This window comes from Pongo pygmaeus, chromosome 3 (genome assembly GCF_028885625.2).
Source record: "Pongo pygmaeus isolate AG05252 chromosome 3, NHGRI_mPonPyg2-v2.0_pri, whole genome shotgun sequence".
Lineage (NCBI taxonomy): Eukaryota > Metazoa > Chordata > Mammalia > Primates > Hominidae > Pongo > Pongo pygmaeus.
In genome coordinates, this window is record NC_072376.2 from 85,353,784 (window position 1) to 85,373,386 (window position 19,603).

Consider the following 19,603-nt stretch of genomic DNA (forward strand, 5'->3'; position numbering starts at 1 on the left):
AGAGAATAATTGGGTTGTTTGTAACACAAGGGATAAATGCTTGAGGTGATGGATAGCCCATTTACCCTGATGTGATTATTATGCATTGCATGCCTGTATCAAAGTATCTCATGTATCCCATAAATACTTACACCTACTACGTACCCACAAAAATAAAAAATTAAAAAATTAACACCAACAAAAATCACAAAAATGTGTAAAACCTGGAATTAAATAGGCCACAAAAGGACACTTATTTATAGCAGGAGAGCTGAAACAAGAATGTAGAGCATCACTTTGTTTGACTTCTACTGGTAGCATGCATATAGGGTGATTCAAATGTTCCACTGCTTTACACATGCCTATGAAAGACTGCTAGTACTGATTTTGAAGTTAAAATGCATTTTTGCAGGTAGGCAAATTCACAAATACATAATTCACGAATAATCAAACTCAACTGAAAAATCTCTCTCTATAAGGTCAACTGTAGCATGTGGACTTTACTCTGGTAATGAAAATTACAATATGCTTTAGTAAAATGCTCCATGTAATTCAGCAGAAAGTAATCAATTAACCTTTATTAATAGTATCATTCTAAATACCCAATATCATTCATTTTTAACAAGAGCTTTTATTAGATTGATGTGCAACTTTACATAACAAGGTAGACTTATTACTATGTAGAGTACATACCTGCAGCTTCTAGTAAAGCTTCCAGTCTAGCCTGTGTTTCTGGATCTACTGTCCTGAGGTCTGCACCATCAGCAGTACCTGATAAGAGCAACTTGGAAGCTGTTTCCAGCATTGGATTTTCCAAATCATCCTGATCCAAAATGAAGGACTCCACCTATAAAACAAATGCAAAAAGAGGGAGGAAGGGAGAAATGAACAGCGAAAGGAAAAGAGGGGAGAGAAATAAAAAGAAAGCAGGGGAGGGAAAAAATATGTTAACATAATTAACAATGGTAAACACAGTGCAACCCTAAAAAGTTTAACATGACATCTAAGCCTGTTGATTAACAAAAGAAGAAAATTTTTTTTGTGGAAGAATTCAAAACTTTATTTCTCATATGCAGCCTAATTTTCTTTACTAATATTCTTTTCTACTTTAATTTGGTTATTAGGAATATGTAGGGTTGAGTGTGATGCTTAGGTTGTGAAAACTCTAACTGTGAATAGAAGACCTAACTAAATCAGCAGTTTTTAAATGTTTTGCTTTCAGGACTCAATGAAGTACTGAACTACCAAGGACTTTATATAAACCCTATATTTCTTGATATTTACCATATTGGAAATTAAGTAACAAATATCACTATCAAAAAATCACATTCATTAATATCACCACTGATTTCATCCAAAAAATCTTTAAGTACTGGAAAGCTGTCAAGACTAGGCAAACAAGTTCCAAAATTCTAATTTGTGCTTCAAAGCTTAACTTTATCGTTGGCAACAAGTATTGTTGTTTTCCTTAAAGTGACAGACTCACTTCAAACATTTTTAGAGGAGCATTTGCCAAATATCCAAGTTTGATAACTGTAGTTTTTCATTTGTACTTTACCATAAAAATGACATTTCATGGGGGAAAAAAGGCTAATTCACCTCCCATCTAACAAAATTGCAGTTATTTTTCCTCCAGACACTTTACTTTTTGTATGCAGCAAAAGTGCTTTATGTGTACTTCCCATTTTGTTACACACAGTAATATTGAAAGAACATGCATTCAAAGGGCGAGTTTTCATAAAATTAATAATTTTATCGCTTCATCAAGGATATTCTTAAACTAGCATTTTTTTTTTTTTTAACTTCAAGCGCGTGGTAGTGAAAAATACAATCATATCAACACAGTTTGTTTCCATGGCCTTCGGGTCCATAAGTTTTACCCACCACTGTTTTTGCACCATCATTGTAAATGTCAACATAGTAAAAAAGTCAAGTAACATCTCAATATTATGATAAAAATAGTTTTGACCTCATGGGACACCTTGAAATGGTTTCTGGGCCCTGAGGGGTCTATTTACTGTGTTAAGAAACACTGATATAAGTCTAGCCGATTCAATTAAAAGAAATTTGAAGAATTAGAAAATAACAAACTCCTAAGACAGGGGTAAAGTTTTGTTTTGATATTCCCTATCACAGTGCTACTTACAAATAGGTACTAAAACATATTCTTTTCTGCTTACTGATAAAAATTGGTAATTATTATATAAAATATCACCAAAATGATCAGTTTATTTCACAAATCTAAGGTGCTACTAACACTGCAATAACTAAAATAGATGTAAAAATAACTAATAAGCTAGAATACAATCACGCTCATGCCTAGTATCCAGAAGGTCAATAATAAAAAAGACAACTTAAGGAATAAATCCTTAACCATCATAACCTCAGAAACGATACTGTTCCATCTTGAAAAGTCAACTATCAAGTAACCAGGAATACTGCTATAATTAATCAAAACATTTAATACTAAATGTTAAATCTGGGAAGAAATAATATAAGTTTCTCTACAAAGTTCCATTAAACTAAAGCAGTTTAACATGGAATAACATTTGAGATTTCAAATATTTTATACACAAATAAACACAACATTCTAAAAACATTCTGTAAATATTTTTTAAATTTCATAAAATTTTGTTCTACATTAACTTTAATTAATCTATAACTCCTTATGACAAGGAGATAAAAAATACAAAAACAATTTTTAAAAATTATGTATATTTTAAATTATATATATGTGTGTGTGTATATATATCTGTATATATATATCTGTGTGTATATATATCTGTATATATATATATCTGTGTGTGTGTGTGTATATATATATATATATATATATATATATATATATATTTTTTTTTTTTTTTTTTAAAGAGACATGGATAGTCTGGCTGTGTTGCCCAAGCTGGCCTCAAACTCCTGGGATCAAGTAATCCTCCTGCCTCGGCCTCCCAAGTAGCTGGGATTACAGGCACACACCACACCTGGCTGATTTTTTATTTTTGTAGCAACAGGATGTGGAACTCCTGGGCTCAAGTGATCCTCCCACTTTGGCCTCCCAAAGGACGGGATTATAGGCACGCACTACCAGGCCTGGCTAATTTTAAGTTATCTTTAAAGGTAGTAGTAAAAGTATGAGAAAGGAAGAATTTTAAAGGCTGACTAAACTATTATACTTCAGGAAGCAAATTTTTGGGCATAGCAAAGAGTGATTCAAAATTATAGCACTAAAAAATATTTTTTTATTGTCAAACAAAGGTCCAGAAGATGAGTCTTTCTAAAGAAAAAGCTGTTTCCTAATGAAATTTTCTAATATCTGAAATTTATTAAAATATTTACAATTATTTCAATTTAATAAGAAAAGATAAAAGCAAATAAACAAATGTATGAAATTGAACAGGTAAAATGAATAGATGAAATACCATAATACAATATTTTAAATGAACATTTTAGAAAGTAGAAGACATCAAAAAGCAGTATATAGTTAACTGATTAATGAAAGGTAGAGATCAGAGGTGCTAAAGATGTTCAAAGGAGACACTGCATGCATAAAGAATAATATAAAAAGATTTTGACCAAAACAATTAATTTGTATAAGAGAAGAGAAAGAAGGAACATGGACTGGCAAGTATAAAATTTCTATGTGATAGAACACAGGGTTTTACTGTAGGTTTGAAAAGATAGGTTAGAAGTTAGATCACAAAATATATCAAATTTCAATCAGAAGCGACTGTCTTACACAAAGTCCCCTATGCCACAGATATCCTAACTAGCCTGGTAAAAGCTTACTAGGAAAATTGCATTTCCATCTCTTGATGAGATATAATAAATACAGAAACATTTACTTTCTACTGACTTTAAGCTTCTCCACAAAAGTTCTTATGTTATTCTTATGCCCATTATTCTCACTATATGCAAAACGTGGTAACTTAAAAAACTGTAAATTCAAATGACTATGAAATTCTTATACAGAGCTTTAGAAAAGGGAGGGGCTATCAAAATGACAGAAAAGGAATGCATATTTATTATTTCCTCCCCATCCCTCATTTATGATTAATGAAGGAGCTACTTTCAAGGACACTGTTAAAATATGAAGGCCTAAGTACCAGAATTGCTTTAGCTGCTACCTGTGACCTAACCAAGTCTCTCTCTCAGCCATCTATAACTTTAGACCCCCAATTCTGCCTAATTTTTTTCATAGATTTATCACACATTAATATTATACATATAGTCTTTCTAAGCTCTGCAAAAACACTTTTTTTGGTTTACTCATGTACATCCAGCAATTAGAAATGTGTCTCACTCACTGTCAGGATTCAAGTGACTATTGAATAAGTTAGAATCTGTAAAGAAGGTGAAATTTACCAGATGATTTTGGGATTCTTCCCTTTCAGATTCTAAAAGGCTCTAGTGTATTTGGAGAAGAAAGGGATAATCACAATAAATACATCTAAAGGTATATTTTATAGATCTTAGAGGAGATACAGAATCTTACATTAGGTAGTAGGTGGTGCAAAATGCTATCTTCATTGATTTATTACAAACACATTTATTGCAAACATTCTACGTGTAAAAAATACTGTTTAATACTATGGGAGATAAAGAAATGCATGATACCAGCCTTGCTATGTAGGACCTTACTTCTTTAATGAGCATGTGTAAAAATGAACCATAATACAGGGTAGAAAGTGCATAAGGTAACGAGAAAGAAAAAGAGGTATAAAAGTTCAGCGAGGAAAAAGAGAACTTCCTCCTTTAATTTCAGTTCGTCTTTTTCCAACTGGAAAGAGCTCATGTTACATTACAAAACAAGTGAAGAGAGACTGGCATAAAGAGATGCAATCCTATAAACATACAAAAATAAGTATTCCTTTATTAAATTATGGGCATACACCTCTCTGCCATATCACATCCCCAGCTGAGACAGTTCAGATCAAAAACTAAAATGAATTTTCCCTCTGAAACCTATCGCATTTTTATTATATTATTCTACAGAAAAAAAAAAATCATTTTGAATCACAACCAACTTCTGGAACATAACAAACATTAAAAATGGTCCAAATAAGAAATTCAAATAAGTATTTGAGCTGGGCACGGTGGCTCACGCCTGTAATCCCAGCACTTTGGAGTCCGAGGCGGGCAGATTGCCTGAGGTCGGGAGTTCGAGACCAGCCTGGCCAACGTGGTGAAACCCTGTCTCTACTAAAAATACAAAAATTAGCCAGGCATGGTGGTGCACTCCTATAATCCCAGCTACTTGGAAGGCTGAGGCAGGAGAATCACTTAAACCCGGGAGGTAGAGGTTGCAGTGAGCCGAGATCGAGCCACTGCACTCCAGCCTGGGCGACAGAGCAAGACTCCATCTCAAAAAAAAAGAAAAAAAAAATGTAAAAGAAAGTATTTGAAAATATTTTATTTAAATGAAATATATAAATAACTTCCATGAAGAGAGAAGACAAAGGAAAGAAATGTCCTTACTAAATGTATTCTCTAAGGGGGAAAAAAGTTATCAAAGTTACAACTGGCCTTTTTTAAAAGTTGTATTTAAAGTGGTTTGAATGTGTTGTTTTGGTCAGCTGGATATTTTATGAAATGATGTTTATGCATAAAGAACCATCAAAATGCAAGAGGCTTAGAAATCACCAGGTTCAATTCAGCGTTACAGACGAAAAAATCAGACACAAGGACCTTTATTTAAATAGGAGATTTCTAAATACCTAGCACCAAGACACCAGTTATCCAATTAACTAGCCCAATATACTTTCCACCAGCAAATACAATGATGGAATAATAAGGGGTTGAACTTTCACACTGCTCTGGGAAAGGTGACTTTAAATTTTACATTTAGGGATCAGGCTGTTAACTACCTGTACCCATTGTTTAATTACTAAAAGTGGGACAAACAAACCTAACATTTCCCCAATTTATGCAACATAAAATACACAGCACCTCCTATAAAGAATTCTTGTCCCCCCGATAAACAATAATCTACTAGAACTTTTAGACATGTAAATAACTTCCAGTACCTGAAAATTAGTAAGGCAAATACAGGAATAAGATAAATCAATGTTTCTCAATGTAAAAGCACTATTAACATTTTGGACCAGATAATTCTTTGTTGTTTGGGGCTGTCTTGTGTAATTTAGGATGTTTAACAGCAACCCTGGCCTATATTCACTAAATGCCAGTTAGCAACACTCCTTCAGGTTGTAACAACCAAAAATGTCTCCAGACATTGCTAAATGTTCCCTTACAAGAGAAAATTAAAAACAACAACAACAAAAATCATGAAGGAGAAAGAGGTTGAGAATCACTGGGTTAAATATAAGCCAAAAAGAAAGTCTAAAATGTGGAACATTTTACAGCAAAACTGACCATTTCCTTCAAGTAAGTAGAATGGGAGCAAAAAATCTTTTTTGAATAGAGTAAGAACTGTTCTGAATTACAGAGACTCAAGAGATATAACCAGCAAAATAATAGGTCTTACTTAAATCCTATTCAAACAGGACAACGGTAAAAACAGTATTTTTGAGACAAGAAATCTGAATGTGAACTGGGTATTAGATAATATAAAGGAATTACTTCGGTTATGTAAGAAAATATCCTTGTTTTTCAGACATGCATACTGAAGTATGAAGGAATAGTGTCGGAAATTTGTCATCAAATATTTAAAGAAAACAAAGCTTCATAGCAAATTCTTGAAAATGTTGCATCTGAGAAATAGATATATAGAGAGTTTTTTTGTTTTGTTTTGTTTTTTTTGAGACAGCGTCTCACTCTGTCACCCAGGCTGGAGTGCAGTGGCAGAATCTCGGTTCACTGCAGCCTCTGCCTCCTGGGTTCAAGCGATTCTCCCACCTCAGCCTCCTTCTCTCCCTTCAGCCTCCGGAGTAGCTGGAAATACAGGCACACCACACCATACCCACCTAATTTTTGTGTATTTTGGTAGAGATGAGTTTTCACCAAAACACAAGTTTTGTGTATTTTGGTAGAGATGACTTTTGGCCTCTCAAAAGTGCTGGGATTACAGGCGTGAGCCACTTTTCCCAGTCTATAGAGTTTTTTTTATACGAGTCTCTGTACTTTTGTTCATGCTAAGTCCTTTTAATTTTGAAAGACTAAAGGTGATGACATTTCACTGTAGAAGTTGCTTTTATTTAAACAGAAAAACTATTATTTAACAGTAATATTACTTAGATTTCTAAGATAATTAGAATTCTTTTTCACTTTCTCCCCAAATTAAGTCTGACTTAATACAAATATTTAATAATGAAAACCAAGGTCTTTTAACAATGGTCAGAGCTGAATGAATTTGTTATTCATTCAAATAATTACCAATATACCGTCATTAATGGTAATTCAAATCCTTCTACACTCAAAACACAAAGTCACATGGAAATTTGGTAATGCGGGCTCATTTGGACCAACTGTCATCGTTGGCATTACATTTCAAACTACTCGTTAGAAATATTACTGCCATACTAGAGAAGAATGGTTCGTTCTGTAGTTTAATAAACTGGTATTTATTCCAAAGGATAAGAAAATTAGTATATTTTGGCCGGGTGCAGTGGCTCACACCTAATCCCAGCATTTTGGGAGGACAAGGCGGGCGGATCACCTGAGGTCAGGAGTTCGAGACCAGCCTGGCCAACATGGTGAAACCCTGTTGCTATTTAAAATACAAAAATTAGCCAGGCGTTGTGGCAGGTGCCTGTAATCCCAGCTACTCAGGAGGCTGAGACAGGAGAATCACTTGAACCTGGGAGGCGGAGGTTGCAGTGAGCCAAGATAGCGCCATTGCACCCAGTCTGAGGGACAAGAGCTAGACTTCCTCTCAAAAAAAAAAAAGAAAAGAAAACTAGTATATTTTAATTAACTGATACCATACATACAAACTCCATTCAACTTAACAAATAACTACAAATTATATACTAAGTGCAAAGCAGTAGGCTACTCATTGGATTATACAAATACAAAAATAATTTTGTTATAATCAATATCTTCCATAAATACACAATAAAGAACGGCAACTCTGTGCAAATAACTATCAAACAAGTTTGAAAGAAGTACTAAACAGATACTAATACAGTGATTGGGCAGAGAAAACAATTATGAATGAGAGTGCTAAAAGCAATGATGCTTCAGGAAGATGGCACCTTTCAATACTGTGCTGCATTCGGAATTTATATTAAGTTACTGAAGGATTTAAGCATTAAGGCAAATAACTGGTAAAAGAAAGATAATTAGAGACCATGTTAAAGATCATTTTAGATAGATGTGACACCAGAGACCAAACAACCAATTAGGAACTTAAGTAAATCAAATTATGTGAGGTGAAGATGGAAAAAAGGGTCAGTCTCTAAGGATAAACATACTTTATAAAAGTAAAATGCTGGCAACCCCAAAATTTAGACTTCTTTACATTCAACACTAATCCCATCCCCCATCTGATGTTTTCTGGAAGAAAAACACAATAATAAATAAAAAACATTTAAAAAATAAATAAAAAATATTTATTATTGTTTTTGTTGTTCTGGAAAATACCCTATTTATCACTGAATCTCAAAAGCTGCTAATAAATAAAAATATTTATTATTGTTTTTGTTGTTCTGGAAAATACCCTATTTATCACTGAATCTCAAAAGCTGGTAATCTGAATTTTAAACCAGTAATCTACATTTCAAAAAAGGTGTTCTAAATCTTGACTATATTATAAAAGCATTTTAAAACAAATAATCCCCACACTTATTCCAGGGAAAGAAGTTCTCTTCAGTCCAAAATTTACCATACTTAAAATTTTAAGATCTCTTAATAAATCCAGTCAATGCAGAAAAATCCCTCCAAAAAGATTTTATATTTTTTCTGAATTTTTCTTTTAGTAAGTGTCAGTGATTGATTTTTAGGACCAATTTAGACATTTCAGTAACATAAAATGGGTTTACAGACATAAATCCATAACTAACATCACTTTGGCTACAAAAAATAAAAGTTCATTAGAAATGACTTATGGCTATCATTATGGGATGAATTATATAACTCACACATATAAAACGTATTCACTGATATTCAAAGCACAGGCTATGTGAACATAATTGAAGGTAACAACAGTCTTAATTTTGGTATTATCAATATGAAATACATTTTACATATGAAAATATATTTTAAAAACTGAATATTAAAAAGTGAATAGAAAAATTAAGAAACTTGAGTTTATGATCATTTTATGACAGTGACTGAATAAATTCTTAATTTATTAAGAAATTATAATAATTTCTGGCTCTCAAGTAAGCCTGGAAAAATATGGCTATCTGCTCTTATAGTTCTTTGAATAATGATAAGCAGACTTATTACACATAAAATAAGAAATAAGAAGTATTCATAATTGTAAAGTCATCACAATTTAGTCTCTTCTGCACATGACCCAGAAATAATTACTTTTGTCTGTATTTTTTATAGTCTTAAATAAGGGTAAACTTTGATAAAATACTACAATTCTTAATGGAGTAAATTATTCCAAAATTAATACAATTGAAATATTTTTTCTATACATACAAAGACAAAATCTTCAGTAATGTCACAGAACACTAATCCAAGTATAAGATTGAAATTTAAAAAGTTGAAAGAAAATAAAAACCCACTTAAAGAAATAAAATCTTTCTTGTAAAAAGAATGGTCAATGATTCATTATGGTATTCTGAGATTATAGTAAATAAAACTAAAGTGAACCTCATTAAAGATAATTTACCTTTCAAAAAGTCTATTTACAGAATAAACCACTGATCTATTCTTATATTTTTTCATTCATACTTGTCTATCAATTTAACAAATATTAAGCAGCTACTATAATCTAGGAATCAGTGATATAATAGTTAACACAGCTTTGTTCTATAGCACTTTCATAAAACATGACTTCTTTCTTATGCTTCAAACTGCTATTTGCCTGCAACAATTGAGTATGACATTACTAACAATTCAATATAAAATTTTTAACATAAACTTTACAAAGTGGACAAATTATGAATATTTCAAATAAGACAAAGTTCTATGGAGTTCTCAAATCTAGAGTTTCTAAGTGGTTTTTCTGTAACAGAATTAAAGTTATATGGTTTGTCAAAAATTCTCCCAAAACTATTTATCAATAGTAGGATGCAATTCAATTATGAATTTAGCCTGCTCCAGGAATTATCATTTATCAATTATCGTAAAAGCAGCTGCAGAATACAAATATTCTTATAAGATGGCTTCACAACACACACAGATACACACACACACACATATATATACACACCACAAAACCTGTAGTCATAAGCCTGGTGACATTTCAAACTTCTAAGGATACAAGGTCTAGAAAACTTCCAGGATGGTAGCAGTGGAGACCTGTTAGGGGTCAGATTGACATCAGACTTCCTGAATACAGCACTAGATGCTAGAAGATATCTCTGCAAATAAAAGTTCTGATGCACAATTATTTTGAAAGTAAAATTCGAAACTGTAGAATGAAATTTTTTTAGGTATGTAAACACTATGAAATTTAAAAGCCACAAACATTTTCTGAATTTAGAGAAAATATTACTTCAAGAAGAAAAATCCATTCAAGAAAGGGGCAGCCTTGGAATTGCAAGACTAAGCAGCTAGAAAAGAAACCAGTATAATACAACATATCTTTAATATCTCAGGTAATTCTTAATATATGATTCACTAAAGTTATAAAAGTGGAAGTGAGACAGGAAAACGGGGTCTGTTGGCCGGGAACATAAGGCCGAGTCACATTTCGGCTATAACAGGAAATATCCTCTCCATAGGGTATATGCCATAAATGACTTTGTAACTTTACTTCATCCCCTCCATTTATATAGGACATACTGAAGTAACCAATGGAACCCTCTAGAGGGGACTTAAACTCTCAAAAATTCTGTAAGGAGGGCTTTGAGCACCAATGCTTGGGCCTGCTCCCACACTGTTGAGTGTACTTCCATTTTCAATAAATCCCGTCATTCCTTCCTTGCTTTGTTTGCGTGTTTTGTCCAATTCTTTGTTCCAGATGCCAAGAACCTGGACATCCTCCACTGTTAACAGAAGTAATAACATAAATATATCACAAAGATTTCTGATTATTTTGAAAATATGAAAGCCAGGATTCAAATGAAATAATGCCAAAAGCCTATGTTCTAGGGCAGTGCTCCCCAACCTTTTTGACACCAGAGACCAGTTTCATGGAAGACCATTTTTCCAGGGGCAGGATAAAGAGGATTTAGAAATAGAAGTAATTAACTGTAATACTTATATTTCATAGTGAACTAGAACTTAGTATATCACAAACAGAGAAAAGTCTTTAAAAACAAAAACCTGATCGTATCTTAAGCAAAACAGAAAATCTCAACACATTTCAAAATGAAGAAATTATACAAGGGCACATTCTTGGTCTGTAAAGTTGAAAGAAACTAAAACTTAGCTATAAAATGATGACACTACTTGAAAATTTAAAAAGAAAAGGAAAAAAAAAAGCCTCTCAGAATACAGAGTAAATGAAAAATAAAATTATGAGCATATTATTTCATATGGGATTTAGCCATAGCTATCTTTAAAGAAAAATTTAGGCCAGGAGTGGTGGCTCACGCCTGTAATCCCAGCATTTTGGGAGGCCAAGGTAGGCGGATCATGAGGTCAGGAGTTCGAGACCAGCCTGGCCAATATAGTGAATCCCCATCTCTACTAAAAATATAAAAATTAGCCGGGCGTGGTGGTATGCGCCTGTAGTCCCAGCTACTCAGGAGGCTGAGGCAGAAGAATTGCTTGAACCCGGGAGGCAGAGGCTACAGTGAGCCGAGACTGTGCCACTGCACTCCAGCCTGGGCGACAGAGTGAGACTCCATCTAAAAAAAACAAAAAAGAAAAGAAAAATTTAGAGCTTGAAATGTATTAAATTCATTAGAACCTGAGATTTAAAATAAATAAATGAAAAGCTTCAAAATAGAATACAAACCAAAATGCATCAAAATAATTCTTTTTTTTTTTTTTTGTGAGACGGAGTTTCGCTCTTGTTGCCCAGGCTGGAGTGCAATGGCTCGATTTCGGCTCACCGCAACCCCCGCCTCCCAGGTTCAGGCAATTCTCCTGCCTCAGCCTCCCGAGTAGCTGAGATTACAGGCATGCACCACTACGCCCGGCTAATTTTGTATTTTTAGTAGAGATGGGGTTTCCCCATGTTGAGGCTGGTCTCAAACTCCTGACCTCAGGTGATCCGCCCGCCTCAGCCTCCCAAAGTGCTGGGATTACAGGCGTGAGCCACCGCGCCTGGCCCTCAAAATAATTTATAATGAAAAAACAGAAATGAGAAAATTGAGAAGAGATAAAAGTTTAATTAATAAATCCAAAAACAGTTTCTTGGGTAAAGTCTACAAAGAGGAGACAAGCCTTTGGCAAGAATGATTATGAAAAATGAGAGACAGAGAAAAATATAAGGAGTTATTAAAGTTAGAAAGTTGAGCACGTCTATGAATCAATAAATCTAAAAGTCTTAAACAAAATGGATGGTTTTCTAGAAAGAAAGATAATCAAAATTAACTCAAGAAATGGTAGAAAACCTAAGTAGAATATGTCCACTGAAGCAATGTCAATTATAGATAGATCTAACCCTTCAAAACGGCACCTAACCCCAAATGAATTTAGAGGCAACGTCTATCAAAATTACATAGCATTATTATAACATTTAAGGAATAGAGCACTACTTTTTTATTTACAAGGCCCAGAAAACAGATGGAAAAACTCTCTAGTTCATTATAGATAGCCTATTAACAAACCTAAACGAGATAACAACAACAACAAAAAAACCCAATAGCAAATTAAATTTAGCAGTAGTATAAAAGACAACTACAAGAAAGGGGATAATAGAGAACACTAAGAAATATAATCCTTTCTTTTTTCTGTTTCTCTGTCACAAATCTCACACACACACAAATAAAATTAATCATACATATACAGTGATATTCTTCTGCCTGGAATGCTTTTTTTTTTTTTGAAATGGAGTCCCACTCTGCTGGAGTGCAGTGGCGCCATCTTGGTTCACTGCAACCTCCATTTCCTGGGTTCAAGCTATTTTCCCACCTCAGCCTCCTGAGCAGCTGGGACTACAGGCGGTCACCACCATGCCTGGCTACCATTCCGCCCCCTCAGCCACCCAAAGTGCTGGCATTACAGGCGTGAGCCATCGCACTCAGCTGTCTGGAATGCTTTTCCCAACCCTTTCATTCTTCAGGTCTTAGCTTATGTTTTACTTTCTCAGATGACACTATCAACGGAGTTTCTCTCCTTATCTTTCTACCACACCGTCCTCTTTATTTCCTTCATAATACTACCACAGCCTGAAATTATCTTGATCTTGGATACTTGCTTATTATTTCTTCTCCATAAAAAAAATGAACCTTTCAGACTTAGTGCTAACACCAGTGTGTGACATAGTTCCTGACACAATGCAATAACCAAACAGGTATCTGCTGAATAAATATTAAAAATAGAACACATTATGACTAACATTAATGCAATCACCACATTGAGGTATTACAGGTAAAAAAGAATATGTATCATCTCAACAAAAGTACATGATTAAAGACAATATTTTCATAAAAATACTTATTAAGCCAAAAAGAAAACTTTTATTCTTTATAAAGTATCCTGGGGCCGGGCGCGGTGGCTCACACCTGTAATCCCGGCATGTTGGGAGGCTGAGGCTGGCAGATCACCTGAGGTCAGGAGTTCGAGACCAGCCTGGCCAACATGGCAAAACCTTGTCTCTACTAAAAGTACAAAAATCAGACAGGCGTGGTGGCATGTGCCTGTAATCCCAGCTACTTGGGAGGCTGAGGCAGGAGAATCACTTGAACCCGGGAGGAAGAGGCTGCAGTGAGCTGAGACTGCGCCACTGCACCCCAGCCTGGGTGACGGGATGAGATTCCGTCTCAATAAATAAATAAATAAATATTCTACTAGAAATCTAAGATATATATTATTGTAGAAGTTTAAAACTTACAAGCATCCCATTTAAATAAGGAACAAGATACCCAAATCAAAACTAGTAATGAACTATTCTGGAAACCTAACCAATGCAATAAGACCAGAAAAACAAAACAAACGCCCTCCAAAAAAACAAAAAAAACCTGTAAGGGTGTAAACACACACAGAAAAAGGAAAAGGAAATGACAAAATGCTATCATTTGCAGAAAATACAGTCATCCTTCTAGAAACTTCAAGAGAAGCAACTGAAAACTAAGTAAATGGTAAGATCAACATAAAAATCAATAGCCTTCCTACATACCAGCAACAACCCATGAGAAAATAAAATGTAAAATGGAAGAAAAAAATGTAATTCACAACAACAAAAACAAAAAAAATCCAGGAATACACCTAACAAGAAAAGTATAAGACCTACATGAAAAAAACTGTAAAACTTTACTAAAGGACAAAAACAAAAACAAAAACAAACACCTGAAGAAATGGAGAGGCATACCATGTTCCTGGATGGGAAGATTCAATAGTGTAAAGATGTCAATTTTCCCCAAATTAATCTGTAAATTCAATGCACTTCCAATCAAAATCCCAAAGGGATTTTTAATGGAACTTGACATGTTGATTCTAAAGTTCATCTGGAAGAGAAAATACACAAGAATTGCCAAAAAAATTTGTTGAAAAAGACAATGGGGAGGGATGCCCTACCAGATGTCAAATATAACATAAAATGACAATAACCAAAACAGTGGAGTATTGAATCCAGAACATACATATTTGGGACTTATAAAGTGTGATAAAGGTCAGACTTCAAGTCAGTAGGAAAAAGACATACTGCTCAACAAACTATTTTGGGAGAACAGCTATGAAGCTGGAAAAAATAGGACCCTACCAAAAAAAAAAAAATATGTGTGTGTGTGTGTGTGTGTGTGTGTGTGTGTGTGTGTGTGTGTGTGTGTGTGTGTGTATCTCCAGATGTAAAGTAAAATCTACTAGAAACATAAATAAAACTAAATAAGTAGTAGAAGAAAATATAAGAGATTATGTTGCTATAATTTTGTAGACAAGAAAGCTTTTCTGGAAAGACACAAAACCTAGAAACTAGGAAACAAAAGACTAATAAATATGGACAGTATGAGAATAAAAATTCAAAGATGCCATAAAATAAAAAAACTGACAGGCTAGGAGAAAATATTACAAATATAATGTACATATTAAAGAGAGGATTATAAAGAAATTTTTAAATTTTAGTAAGAAAAAGACAAACACCACAATGGGCAAATTATTACAGAGTAGGCAATTCGTAGCATAAATACGAATGCCCAGTTTCACTGGGAATCAGGTAATATAAATTAAAATAAAATATTTTTCATCCATTGACAGATAATATCTAATGTTTTCAAGGATAATTTTTCAGAATCTAAAATCAACATTTAAAAATACAATTTTCTTTCTAGAAATTTAGGATAAAAATACTTGCACATGTAAGCAACAAACTGTGTATATGGAAGTTCTTTTGACTTTAACAGGAAAGACTATAAATAACCCATATATTCATCAATACAATGGTTAAATAAATTATATATGGAATAATAGCTACCTTAAGAATAAAGCAGATTTACACATAAAGGCCTAAACCACAACTATCTGTGCTGCTCATTTTGTCCCATCACCTCTCATCTCTTTTGCCTACATTATTTATCTTCATGAACTTATTAATACTGACATTTCCCCCCCAATTTATTGTCATCCTCTCACTTGAATATAAGTTCACTTGGACAAAGAACCTATTTTGTTCCTTGCTCTATCCCCTGTATCTAGAATAGTGCCTTAAACATTAACTACTTAAAAAATATTTACCAAACGGATACATTAATACTGATGCAGAATGATCTTCACATTGTTAGGCGGAAAAAAGCAGCTGAAGCAAAAAAACAAAAACAAAAAAAACATGGTATGTACCTATTTAAGTTGACTTAAAAAGCAAAATAAAACATATACACACGTGCAAGAATGTACACAAAAAAACTTCAAGATGGATAAACCCAAGTTATTAACAGTAGTAATCAAGGAATGAAATCAAAGAGAATTGTACCTTTTTACTTGCTCCATACCCTTCTATATTGCTTACCTTAAAAAAAAAAAATGCAGTTTTCTACTGTGATTTTTAGCAATTAATGAGAAAAAACAACTTCTTTAGACTTTCAAACAAAAATATAAAGAATCACCCAACCATTTCCATATTTCTAGAATAAATTCTGAAAGAGCTATCATAACAATTTGTATTGTCTTGAGATATATAGGATTAACTTGCTGGTACATGTAACTCATCTGAAAGTATGCATATGCAACCTCATTCTTTTTAAATGAAAGAAAAAGTTTTGGCAACAAAATAAAATATTGTAAGAATTAGTTAAAGCAACTGCTCGTTTTCTCAAGATAAGTAAAATCAGGAACATATTATGTTCTCTTCTTTTAATTCTTTTTCCTTCCTTTTGAAAATCAGGTTTATTGAAGTATACTTTAGAGTAAAATTCACCCTTTTTTCATGGTACAAATCTACGAATTTCGAAAAATATATAATCTACAATTAAGATACACAGTATTTTAACATTCAAAAATTTGTCTTGTCCATTTGTAGGCAATCATGTACCACTACCTTTTGCCTCTAACAATCATGACTTTTCTGTTACTTTCATTTTTTCCTTTCCAGAATGAATGGAATCACAGGTTTCTGAATGTAGCTTCCTTCTCAAACACATAATGCTTGTGAGATTCATAAATGCTGTAGCATGCATCAGTTCATTTCTTTTTAATGGTGAACAGTACTTCATCATATGGATGTATCACAATATGTTTGGTTATTCACCAGCTAATGAACATTTAAATACACTACTTTATGCAGGCATGGTTTCACTTCTCTTAAATACGTACATAAGAGGAGGACAGGTCATATGAGAAGCGTATGTTTAAATTTATAAAATACTGCCAGACTTTTACATGACACCACTTTACATTCCTACCTGCAATATATGAAAGTTCCAGTTGCTACATATTCTCACTAGCATTTGGTATCTTCTGGCTTTTCCCCCCTTTGTAGTTTTACTCTGCTTTTCCCTAATGGCTAATTAATGGTGTTGAACACCTTTATCTTGTGTTTATTTGCCATCAGCAAATCTTCAATTAAGTATCTGTTAAAACCTTTTCCTGGCTGGGTACCTGAGGCTCACACCTGCAATCAGAGCACTTTGGGAGGTCAAGGTGGGCAGATTGCTTGAGCCCAGGAGTTCGGCAACAGCCCTGGGCAACATGGCAAAATCCCATCTCCACAAAAAATAGAAAAACTAGCCAGGCGTGGTGGTGCACACCTGTGGTCCCAAGTACTCAGGGGGCTGGGACAGGAGGATCCTTTGAGCCCAGGAGGTTGAGGCTGCAGTGATCCATGATTGAGACACTGCAATCTAGCCTGGGTGACAGAGTGAAACCTTGTCTCAAAAACAACAACAAAAAAATCACCTTTTTATTGGGTTTTCTCAATATTGATTTGTGAGAATTCTTAATATATACCAAACAAGTCCTTTATCAAACACGTGGCTTGCAAATATTTTCTGCAAGCTGGTAGTTTGTCTTTTTATTTTCTTTTTAGTATCTTCTGAAGAACAGAAGTTTTTAATTTCAATGAAATCCAAATTATCGGGGGTTATTTTATGTTTGTGGTTTTTTGCCATATATAAAATACTTCTATCTAACCCAAAGTCACAGATTTTCTATGTTCTCTTCTAGAAGTTGCATTGTTTTAGCTTTTACATTGAGGCTTATGATTAATGTCGGGATAATTTTTGCATATAGTGCCAAGGAATAGGTTGAAGTTCCAAAACATAGGTCGACAGTCAAACGTTTCAGCATCATTTGTTGAGAAGACTACATTTTCTCTATTGAATTGCCTTGGCATCTCTGTCAAGTATTATGAATCTTCCCTAGACTATTCTGATCCATTAATATATGTGCCACACTGTTTTGAATAGCTTTATAATAAATCTTTAAATTATCCAACTTAGTTCTTGCTTTTCAAAACCCTTTTGGTTATTATAGGGCCTTTTCTATATAGATACTAAAAAGCTTGTAAATTAAAAAAAGGAGAGGATCTGGTGGGATTTTGATTGGGATTGCATTGATACTCTGTTTTCGGGGGAACTGACATTTAACAGTACTGAGTTTTAAAAATACATGGAAATATATATACTATACATTGTAGTATATATATGTGTATATATATCATATACTGTAATACAGCTGGAACATCTGGCTATCAACCTATTGCTTGGGACTTTAACCTACTCCTTCCACCATAGGCAAAAATTAACCTGAAATAAATCATAAGCCTAGATACTATATATTTTTTCATGTATTTAGGTCATCTTTGATTTCTCTCATGAACTGTTTTTTTTTTAGTTTTTAGCATAAAAACTACATACATACTTTATTAGATATATGCCTAAGTGTTTCATGTTTTTTGGTGCGATTAGAATTGGTGCTTTTTTAAAATTTCATTTTCCAAATGTTCATTTCTAATATATAAGAATAGAAAACATTGTTAAACTCACTGATTAATTATTGTAACTCTCTTATATTCCTACTTTGCTAAGAATTTTTTGTTATCAGTGGATGATGAATTTTGTCAAGTTCCTTTTCTGTATCTACTGTGATTATAATTTTTTTTCTTGAGTGTGCTGACAGTGAATTACATTGATCGATCAGTAAACGTTAAACAATTTAAACCAACTTTATATTCCTAGGATACACACCATTTGGTCATGAGCTATCTTGTTTACATATTGTTGGACTGTTTGCTAATATTAGGATTTTTTAATCTATGTTCATGATATATATTGGTTTTTTCTTTTCTTATAATATCTTTGGTCTTGGTATCAGGGTAATGCTGGTCTCATAATGTGAGTGGAGATGTAACCCCTCATCATATATTTTCTGTAAAAGTTTTTGAAGAATTAGTATTATTTTTACCTTTAACATATCATGTAATATGTGCACGAAGTCATGTAGACTTAAGAGTTTTCTTTGCTGAAGATTTTTTTTTTCTTTGAGATGGAGTCTCACTCTGTCACCAGGCTGGAGTGCAGTGGTGCAATCTCGGCTCACTGCAACCTCTGCCTCCCGGGTTCAAGCGATTCTCCTGCCTCAGCCTCCCAAGTAGCTGAGACTACAGGAGCATACCACCACACCCAGCTAATTTTTGCATTTTTAGTAGAGAGGGGGTTTCAACATGTTGGCCAGGATGGTCTCGATCCCCTGACCTCGTGATCTGCCCACCTTGGCCTCCCAAAGTGCCGGGATTACAGGCATGAGCCACTGTGCCCGGCCTGCTGAATAATTTTTAATGTGAAATACAATTTCTCTAACAGATATTAGTCCCTGTTAGCCTTTTAGTGTATATGGGTGGGATGGGAAGCAATATTACATTTTTCACTGCCAGTGTTAATAATTTGTATGTTCTCTCCCTCTGTCAGTATGATTAGAGCTTTAGCAGATTCAATGATTCTTTCGAAGAACCATGTTTCTCTTTTTTTTTTTTTTTTTTTGAGATGGAGTTTCGTTCTGTAGCCCAGGC

The 19,603-nt window shown here is 33.8% G+C and overlaps 1 protein-coding gene across 5 annotated transcripts in view; it reads right to left on the minus strand.

The window, feature by feature from the left end:
• Window positions 1-19,603, minus strand: part of ANKRD17 (ankyrin repeat domain 17) — a 186,130-nt gene that overhangs the window by 105,037 nt on the left and 61,490 nt on the right. For all 5 annotated transcript variants that reach the window (XM_054486142.2, XM_054486147.2, XM_054486145.2 and 2 more), the window contains exon 2: window positions 673-826. In XM_054486142.2, the coding sequence (XP_054342117.1) occupies window positions 673-826 (154 nt within the window). The remainder of the gene's footprint in view (window positions 1-672; window positions 827-19,603) is intronic.